The sequence below is a fragment of the Citrus sinensis genome, chromosome 7, assembly GCF_022201045.2.
Source record: "Citrus sinensis cultivar Valencia sweet orange chromosome 7, DVS_A1.0, whole genome shotgun sequence".
NCBI classification, from domain to species: domain Eukaryota; kingdom Viridiplantae; phylum Streptophyta; class Magnoliopsida; order Sapindales; family Rutaceae; genus Citrus; species Citrus sinensis.
This window is the reverse complement of record NC_068562.1, coordinates 9,317,798-9,327,492: the sequence shown is the minus strand read 5'-3', so window position 1 is coordinate 9,327,492 and position 9,695 is coordinate 9,317,798. Positions and strand designations below refer to the sequence as shown.

General features: G+C 37.0%; 3 protein-coding genes and 1 long non-coding RNA gene across 4 annotated transcripts; 2 read left to right on the top strand and 2 right to left on the bottom strand.

Annotated features, from left to right (window-relative positions):
* The first annotated feature begins 1,607 nt into the window (after positions 1–1,607).
* On the top strand, positions 1,608–4,343 carry LOC102609422 (mitochondrial arginine transporter BAC2). Its single transcript, XM_052444520.1, has 3 exons — positions 1,608–1,952; positions 2,086–2,423; positions 3,557–4,343. Exons 2-3 carry the CDS (start codon positions 2,190–2,192, stop codon positions 4,247–4,249), a joined length of 927 nt encoding a protein of 308 aa, XP_052300480.1. The 5' UTR covers positions 1,608–1,952; positions 2,086–2,189; the 3' UTR covers positions 4,250–4,343.
* Positions 4,344–4,391: 48 nt separating this feature from the next.
* Positions 4,392–6,119, bottom strand: LOC102609687 (pyridoxal 5'-phosphate synthase-like subunit PDX1.2). Its single transcript, XM_006465534.4, has one exon. The coding sequence runs from the start codon at positions 5,491–5,493 to the stop codon at positions 4,597–4,599; it is 897 nt and encodes a 298-aa protein (XP_006465597.2). The 5' UTR covers positions 5,494–6,119; the 3' UTR covers positions 4,392–4,596.
* A 143-nt stretch (positions 6,120–6,262) lies between these two features.
* LOC102610004 (pyridoxal 5'-phosphate synthase-like subunit PDX1.2) lies at positions 6,263–7,630 on the bottom strand. The gene has a single exon (XM_006465535.3). The coding sequence runs from the start codon at positions 7,381–7,383 to the stop codon at positions 6,469–6,471; it is 915 nt and encodes a 304-aa protein (XP_006465598.2). The 5' UTR covers positions 7,384–7,630; the 3' UTR covers positions 6,263–6,468.
* Positions 7,631–8,763: 1,133 nt separating this feature from the next.
* LOC112499366 (uncharacterized) lies at positions 8,764–9,545 on the top strand. Its single transcript, XR_003066974.2, has 2 exons — positions 8,764–8,913; positions 9,073–9,545. It is a non-coding gene; the product is annotated as an uncharacterized LOC112499366 (long non-coding RNA).
* Positions 9,546–9,695: the final 150 nt, after the last annotated feature.

Below are 9,695 nucleotides of genomic sequence, written 5' to 3'. Positions count from 1 at the left end.
AAGGTTATTAATTCAGATGAATTGATGGATCGGTGGCCTCTCCTTCCCCAGGGAGATTTGTGGCTACGGCTTGATTGGTGCTTTCCTGAGTAGTTGCGACGAGCTACAATGTTCTAGTGACTGAGGCATTACCATTGTGAATCTCCGGTTGCTAAATATAGCTATATTATATTCTTTAATATAATACATATAAAGAGAGTTAGGAACGTATGTTGTTCTCATCTTTTAGTTTGGTGCATGCTGCTAACAAATTGGAAAGCTAACACTATCTCTCTATTATAGCTAGGTATGTTTATATGTTCCATATAATTGATTACAATATTTCATTTAAGCTAGCTTTGTCACTTTTCCTTAATATTATTCCTTTTTTTTTTTTTAAGTTTACCTCTATTCGCTTCTTGTGATTTATGTACCACTAGCCATGCAGATGAAATTCTTATATTAGACATGTATTGGTAAATTTTCCCATCTATGGAATATATATGATAAGATTTTGGATTTAATTAGCATTTACTAGTTGACATATAAAGCACATGGACATTTGTGAGGAAGTTTCACGGCATGTGTTTATATATTCGATTGTTCTGATATCGAGATTTTTATTTTCAGTTTGCTGTTTTAAAATAAAAACATATGTATTCAAAGTGTGAAGGGGGAGCTTATGCAAGCTCATTGACTCGCGTCAGATAAAGATAACAGAGTCCAAATGACAAGCAATAATTGAAAAAAAAAAATTTGAACCCAAATAGTCAAACAAAGACAATACAAAATTGAATTCAGAATTCTATATTAGATGACTCATTTCAAACTTTTGAAAGATATATAAGACCGTGATTAAAACATGTGACTACAATTTTTTTTTTTTACTTTTCTTTGATATAATATTATACTGCACATATGACATAGAAAATTTATTCAATTTCTTAGATCAATTCCGGAATAATCAATCCTGATAAAAATTATCAAGTGCGAATGTCTAAATATAAATATGATATTACCCTATTCATTGTAATAATTAATTGAACATAAACACTATAATAGTTAACTTGAATTGTTGCCGCGTGCGAGCGGTTTAAGTTGATATATATAGCCATGGATATTGCTTGATGATAAGTGCTGGTATATTTGATGATAAGTCGAGCACTATCTATCCCCATTATTTCACACGATAGGCACACATCACTTTACTTTAACTACAAATGATCGCATGAGGCTTCACTTTACGTGCACATCCGACATGTCACACGTCCCATTGGCACAAAAAGTGGCACATCCAGTGGGTGATGCGTCCCAATGTCCCATGGCCACACCAAATCAATAACTGTCCTTCTGCCCATGAAGCTGACAATATGACATCACTACGCCTACCAATCATGTAAAAATTTCGATCAAAATTCGGACCCACCACCATGCAAAATTCCAAAACCTTTGGTTCGTGAATCAGCGGTGGCCTTTGCGTCATCCTCTTGCACTGATAGCAAAATCAATTGGTAAAACCAAAAAGGTGGTGAAACACTAGGCTAAAAGCACCAAGAAAACACAGTGCTGAAACGTGGCAACATGCTACTGGTGGTTTGAAGTAAAAGTTGGCCGTTTCCTCATTCACGCAACCCCCCAACAAAATAGCAACCGGTGGCTTTTGTTTCTGTATTAAATTTAGTTTTCTTCCTCTTTTGTACGAAACAGAGAGCTGTATCTCTCAATCCTCTGTAAATTCTCTAAGCGAAGTATTGTTTTTTCTTTTTCATTCTCTCTGTCTTCTCTGCTTCCTGAGAAATGCAATTTGAAGCAGAAATTGAGAATTTTTAGCGGATAAAAGTGTGTTTTAGAGCATCTTTTCAATTGCCATCTTCATTTCTAAGCAAAGATATGAAATGGGTGATCAGAAAAGGATTGTGTGAATACTAATAAATCAAAAAAAAAAAAAAAAAAGAAGCTTCAATATTTAAGAGGTTTTTGCCTAGACTCTGTATCTATATCAGGTTTTTATTCCGTGTAAGAAAAAGAGTGTACAAATTTGAAGACTTTTTCTGTTTTCTCTTATTTTATCTTATTCTTGTTTTCTTTTGGCATATATAACACCAGGAGGAGTAATAAGATTAGCTGATTAGGATTTGTGCTGTTGATAACTCAAAGGGCAGTTTCAAATTTGGTCAATTTTCCTATCGGGGAATGAGAGTGAGGGAATTATGGATTTTTGGCCGGAGTTTATGGCAAGTAGCTGGGGAAGAGAGTTTGTGGCCGGAGGTTTTGGTGGCATTGCCGGAGTAGTCTCCGGTTACCCGCTTGACACTCTGCGTATCCAGCAGCAGAGCTCTACTTCCGGCTCAGCCTTCAGCATCTTGCGTCGTACGGTGGCCACTGAAGGTCCTCAAGCTCTCTACAGAGGCATGGGTGCCCCATTAGCTTCAGTCACCTTTCAGGTTTGTTCCGGTGCCTTCTTTTTTTCATTTTTGACATAAAAGTGATCTTAAAAACTACCCGCGAATATCTTCTATTTTATTATTTTTTGATAATTTGATTAGGTCTATGTTTTAAGTTCAGTTTCCTTTTCTATGTTTGATCCAAGTTGGTACGATATCTGAGTGCTTTTAAATTTGAAGTTTTGTTTGGGATCATGTGGATAGCCTTTAGAACCTTATCTTTGATTCCGCAGATGAGTGTTCACAACCAGATTGATGCTATCAATGATTGTTTGGTCCCAACAGTCTTGTTCCAATTTAGATTCGTTTTGTGTTTCTTATTGAAGCTGTTGTTTAAGAGTGGAATTGGAATATGTACTGCGGGGGCTAGACTTCTAGGTAGAAGTTGCTTTTGCAATGGTATTTTCATGCTTTTTAGAATGATGGGTGGTGATTTTTCTTGGATTTATAGAACCGTCACCTTCATCAGCCCGAAATTATTAGCCAGTATCCAATATCTTACGTAGCTTATCAATTTTAATTGTTCGCGATATGCACTTTAATCAATGGTGTGGTCATATTTTTCACATATCTGGCTTTCAATCACAATCAGTGAGGCCTTTTGTCTCTTTCAATATTCAACGAAGCTTGGCCTTATCTTCCTGTCCTCTGCCTTGCTGGTGATTCCAAGTATAACTGGTAATGCCAGTTTTATACGCAATATGAGTGAAATTTCTTTTGGCATAGGCAACTAGATTAACCTAGCCAGCAGTTCACCAAATGAATTTATTTAGAACTTCTGCATGTGAGACGCAATAGGAGGTATCCAAACTTGCCATCAATTCAAAAAAATAATCAGTAATGAATTAATTCAACGTCCATTTGAAACGTATAATTAGCTGCCTCAATCAGCAGCACTTTGATTGATATCACGAGAATCCACTCAGGAAACTGTTGACGACAGATTTAACACATCAACTTAAACCAAAAAAAAAAAAAAAAGTATTGAGACTAAAGCTTTCCATGGTGTAATGTATGTTTAATGGTTTCTCAAGTGTTAGTTTGATTCAAATTTTCCGTCTGCGCACATTTGATGGGTAGGAAAGTTAACATGTATGTTCGTGATATGCTGACAATAAGTTTGGCTGTTGCAGAATGCCATGGTTTTCCAGATCTACGCCATCCTCTCTCGAGCACTTGATCCATCCATTTCAGCCAAGGAACCTCCTTCCTACAAAGTAGTTGCTCTGGCAGGAGTTGGTACAGGAGCAATCCAGAGTCTTATACTCTCTCCTGTTGAACTCGTAAAAATCCGTCTTCAGTTGCAAGGTTCAAATTATACAAGATCCAAACAAGCAGATCGCTACAAAGGCCCTACCGATGTTGCCAGAAGCATACTGAGGAGAGAAGGATTACGAGGCATATATCGAGGACTTAGTATCACTGTCCTCAGAGATGCACCTTCTCATGGCTTCTACTTCTGGACATATGAATGCATGAGAGAGCAGCTTCATCCTGGCTGCAGAAAGAACGGCCAGGAAAGCTTACAAACAATGCTAGTAGCCGGAGGATTAGCAGGAGTTGCTAGCTGGGTCTGCTGCTATCCATTAGATGTCGTGAAAACTAGACTGCAAGCGCAATCACCATCTTCTGTACTAAAATACAATGGCATCGTTGATTGTTTTTATAAAAGTGTAAAAGCAGACGGTTACAGCGTACTCTGGAGAGGATTGGGAGCTGCAGTTGCAAGAGCGTTTGTGGTGAATGGGGCTATATTCGCTGCTTACGAGGTTGCATTGAGGTGTTTGTTCCATAATGGAAGCATACAAACAGAGAATACAATTTAGGAGTCATCAGTTACTGGCCGTTTAGCGGGTCATTTTACATCTGTAATGATTATTAAATAGCAATTTATTAGAACTGCAACATTAAGAGAGAGAATTGGCAACTTGGAAATCCACACACGCACAAACCACGCACGCCACCAAGAAACAAAATAAACTATCTTGCATTTCTGTTAAAAACTCTGTTCCTACACTATGCGCAGTCTTCAAGAATTCAACAGTAAAACAATTTTTTCAGAACTATTTGCAACATCAAATGAGTACATTGAATATACAGACTGACCGTTTATTATAAGCAAATATATGGAAATCACATATATGCTCCAGTATAGCTGACTAGAATAGACTAGTTACACCAAATATGCAATAAATCCACCATCATCCTCTGACTCAGTATCCTCCAAGCCGGAACTACTTTCCGCCAACACATGCGGATCATTATAGTGCTTAACAGCCTGAACAATTGCCTGAACTTGCTTATATGGATCCACACAGCTGAATATTTCTGAACCTATATACACACCATCACACCCCAACTGCATCATAAGTGCTGCATCAGCAGGAGTCCAAATGCCTCCAGCTGCAAATAGAAGAACGGGAAGCCTACCAATCTGCCTAATCTGTGCAACAAGATCATAAGGCACTGCCATTTTCTTCGCAAATGTAAAAACCTCATCTTCATCAGCATTTGTCAAATTTCTCACTTCCATCATCACTGACCTCACAATCTGAACTGTCTCAACAATGCTATCTGGCCCGGAGGAACTCCACCTAGATCTGCTCCCTTGCATCCAAATTATGGTTGCGCCTTCAGTCACCCTCATGAATGCCTCCTCAAGATGTTTACAGCCACAAGCAAATGGAACACAGAAATTATGCTTATTGATATAGTTATCATTGTCAGCAATACCAAGGAGTTCACTTTCATCGAGATAGTCTACACCAATAGCTTCCAGTATCTGTGCTTCCACAAAATGTCCCACACGAACTCTTGCCATTACGGGAATGGAGACTGCTTGCTTGATTTCCTTAATGAGATCGGGAGTTGGCATACGAGGTGTCCCATGGTGAACAACAATGGAGCATGCTCCAGCTTCCTCAGCAATCTTGGCTTCTTCAGCATCACTCACTTCAATAATCACTCCACCTTGCAGTTTTTGGACTAGCTCCATCCTGATGGTGAATTGGTTGTTGTTGCCATAAACCATGGTGCGACTATTATGAACTGGGACAAAACCATCAGCCATTGCCAAAAGTTCCAGAAATGATTGGACTAAAAGAAAGAAAGGCAAGAAAAGAGTTGAATTGTTTTTGTGTTGGCTTTGTCATAATCTTCTGTTAAATCATAGCAATATGCAAAGAAAGGCATAGGAATATACAAAGCTTCGGGAAGACATGGAAAAAGTAGGAAACAAGGTATTGCTTGCTAAATATAAAAGGCCTGGTATGGAAAGTAGGGATTATTCAAAAACAAGTAAAATGTAGAAAGAACATTGGATAGGAATCAAGGAAAGAGGAGGGAAGGTATTGCTTGGAGAAATTGACAAGCTTTGAACGAGCTCGAAAGCAGTGAAAGCCAAGACACCAATCAATTGTATAATTATACACTATTTCTAAGAGAGATCTTCATGCAGAGGTTTGATACAAAAATATAGAAGAGTACCCATAGACCTTTGAGAATATAAAGGATACAACCAGCAGAAAAACATTAGATATAGGCACAGGATTAGTCAATCACTACCAAATCAAATGCCAAAATTTCGATTACTACGCATGAGTGTCTACTAAACTGAAGAAACAGTAAATAATAGACCATTGACAGAATCCATATGGTCATAAGTGCCAAGTGCCAATTAATGTTGCAATCATGGAAAATTTATAGAATCATAAATAAAAGAGTGAACATAATTACATTAATAAACACAACTAGGGTACCCAGCTAACAAACATATTTCAGTAAATATAAGTTCACAAGCATGCTCTTAATTAAATATTACTCCAGAAGACTTGGCAAACTTATAAGCAAACCTGTTTTTAATTCATTCTGGTATTCAGTAGAATGAAATGCAACATACAACAGTTTCAGGTAACAATATCACTAAAGAGTAAACACAACAAGAAACAGAACAGACTAATATTAGCCTAGAAAGAACAGAAGCATAAGCTCAGTGACATACAAGCAAGCTACATTACTTAAATCAAGACCCACTAAAAGTCTAAAACTAAACCCCGCTCTGACCAAACTGCTCGATCCTGTCATCACTGAGATTAATCCCCGCCATCGCATCCTCCAACCCGCAACTACTCTCCACCAAAACATGAGGATCATTATAATGCCTAACAGCCTGCACAATACCCCTCACCTTCTTGTACGGATCTGAGCACTCAAAAACCTCTGATCCCACAAACACACCATCACATCCCAACTGCATCATCAGTGCGGCATCAGCAGGTGTCACAACACCTCCTGCAGCAAATTGCACCACGGGCAACCTTCCCATTTGTTTAGTTTGAGCCACCAAATCATACGGAGCCGCTATCTTCTTAGCAAACGTGAAGACCTCATCTTCATCCATGTTATTCAAAATTCGAATATCTCCCATTAACGACCTCACATTTTTAACAGTCTCGACAATATTACCAGAATTTAACAAATCCCCTTGTATTCTTATCATAGCAGCTCCTTCTCTAATTCTCCTCAAAGCTTCACCAAGATTCCTACAACCACACACAAACGGGAACCTAAAGTTATGTTTGTTAATAAAATTATATTCATCAGCTAATCCTAAAACCTCACTCTCGTCAATGTAATCGAGCCCAATACTTTCAAGAATCTGCGCTTCAACAAAATGCCCAACACGAACACGTGACATAACGGGGACTGAAACGGCGCGTTTAACGCTTTTAACAAGAGAAGGATCCGGCATGCGCTTAATGCCGGGCCGGCTGGGCTCGGATACCATGATAGAACAGGCGCCAGCTGCTTCGGCGATCTTGGCTTGTTCCACACTGGAGACTTCAACAATGGCCCCGCCACGTAGCATTTGGGCAAGGCCGGCTTTGATCGAAAACGGGTTTTTCTTGGCGTCAGTAATGGCGCTGCCACCGTACACTGTGACCGCTCCGTCTTCGGCCATTGCAAAGGCGTTTGCAAAAATGTCTCACTGATGCAAGAAGCGTAGTAATTGAATCGTTTGATCGAGTACTGGGTTTCTTTTTGTGGAAAGGGGTTTATAAAATTGAAGGGAGAGCGAGGATTGGGGCGAGTTCGAGAAGGTTCTGAAGAGCTTCGAAGGTGGGGTTAGTCGGTGGGGAATTGATTGATTAGTGTAGAAATTTCGACACCTTTCCAAGCGTTGAAGAGCATGAAGTCTTGGAATTGAGTGTTCCAGGGTATAAGTGCCAGAACACCGAATCTTAAAGACAAAATCACAAAATACGTGTGGTTTTTACTGTTGGTTAATTTCACTGATCCCCCTTATATTATTTGTTAATATTTTTAATAGTTAAAGTTCAAAATTAATCACCTACCTTTCCTATTACAGTATTACCATCTTACTACACAGTAATTTTCGATCTATGCCATGCCTACGAATAAATATTTACAAAAGAGCGTGTAAAAGGGTAAACAACCTTAGGTTAAGTTTAGAATTCTTTGAAATAATTTAAATAAAAAAACTAAAATGAACCAATACAAATTAGGTTCGCTGATTAGTTTAATTAGTCAATTTATTTATTTTATTTTATTGTAGTTACTTTTTAAAACTTAATTAGAAAAAAATCCATGATTCAGAATTTTATGAATCCAACTAAAACTTCTCTAAACCGAATTGATTCGAATAAAATATCAACTTTATGTTGTTAGAAACTCAAATTTATTCCCTCCACGTGATGGGAAGAGTCTTACCATTCTCTCTCATAAGATTACATCACAAAAACACATTCATTTTATGATTTTTTTTTAGGGTACACTAACCTTAGTTTAAATGATTCAATTAAGTTACAACCAGCTGTAACTTACTCCTCTCATATGAACAGTAACACAGTAGTGGGACTTAGGTAATACAAGAACATAAATAATAAAGAGGTATGGACCAACGCATGTGTGTGTGAACACATCACAATTGTATAAAATTGGAAGCTTTAATTACAACAACCTTGTTAAAAGTTTATGATTTCATATTATATACATTACTCATCTAATCTAATACGATTATAACATAGATTTAGTAATGCCCTGAAAATAACTAAAAAATAAAATAAAAACCAAAAGAGGATAAGATTTACCTTACACTTACATATATAAATAAAGTAGAAAAAGAATTATGAAATTTTTTTCTTTGCAAAATAATGTTATTTGAACACATTCAAGCACATAAAATTAGACATGATATTTAAAACATAACTAATTTATTTAAAGAAAAAGAACTGATACACCCCAAATTTTTAGAAAAAGAGATATAAAATTTCTTAACATTCTGAAAATGGCATTTAAATCCTAATTTTTTAATAATTGCTAGTTTATCTAAAAATCCTCCTCCAAAAATCACAAACCCATCAATTGATTATTAATCACAAACCCTCCTCCCTAATCCAAAAGCAAAGTCTCCGCTTTTAATTTTAATCCTTTTGGATTCCCATTGTGACTCCGGTTTTTCTTCTGTACGGTAAGTCAGTTTCAATTACGTGCTCGTTTTCCTTTTTCTTTGTATCCCAAATGATTTGAAAGAGAAAAAAAAAAAGAATCCTTCTTTTGGGGGTTATTCTCCATTTTCACCCGTGATTGTTGATTTGAGAATCATATGTTTAATTTTTAATGACTTCAGAGCACTGCATGTGGCGGCATGAGCAGTGGCTCTAGGGCACGAGCGAAAATGATACAGGTAGTGTTGTCATTATTTATGTTATTGTCGGTTCTCGAGTCATTTGGATGCATGAATGGAGAGACAACAAGTGGGTTTAAAGGTTCTGCAGTGGAAGTTGATATGGAGGTGACTGGAGTTTGTCGGGGTTGAGATCTATAATGATAAAAGTTGAAGGGTGGGGATGGAGGCCACTGGAGATGATGTTACGGTGAATGCATTGATGATTTCATGTCTATTGGATATGCTAATAACTAATTAGTACTATTAAGGTCGAGTATTGTTCTAACAGCTTTCAATTTTCTTGTAATTGGTCTTTTTTTTTTTTTGATTTTATTGTTGATCATTGAAGTTTAAATGGTTTACATGTGTTTGAAGAATTGTGCTATTGATATGGCTTCAATAAACTTTGTAATATGAAATGAAGTTTAATTAAATTTTTAGGTGTTCGTAATTTTATGAATAATTTATGGGTGAATTGCGCAACTAGTAATTATTTTTTATGACAAGTCCGAAGATAATATATTGAACTTATACGCTAAAGGGAGATTATGGTAATTATAAGTTGAAAATAAATTTTCTGTGTT

Excerpts from the sequence above, each read along its gene's own strand:
- LOC102609422 (XM_052444520.1), top strand. The coding sequence starts at position 2,190 with ATGGATTTTTGGCCGGAGTTTATGGCAAGTAGCTGGGGAAGAGAGTTT. Across the intron at positions 2,424-3,556 it reads TAGCTTCAGTCACCTTTCAG|AATGCCATGGTTTTCCAGAT; the intron begins GTTTGTTCCGGT and ends TGGCTGTTGCAG.
- LOC102610004 (XM_006465535.3), bottom strand. The coding sequence starts at position 7,383 with ATGGCCGAAGACGGAGCGGTCACAGTGTACGGTGGCAGCGCCATTACT.
- LOC102609687 (XM_006465534.4), bottom strand. The coding sequence starts at position 5,493 with ATGGCTGATGGTTTTGTCCCAGTTCATAATAGTCGCACCATGGTTTAT.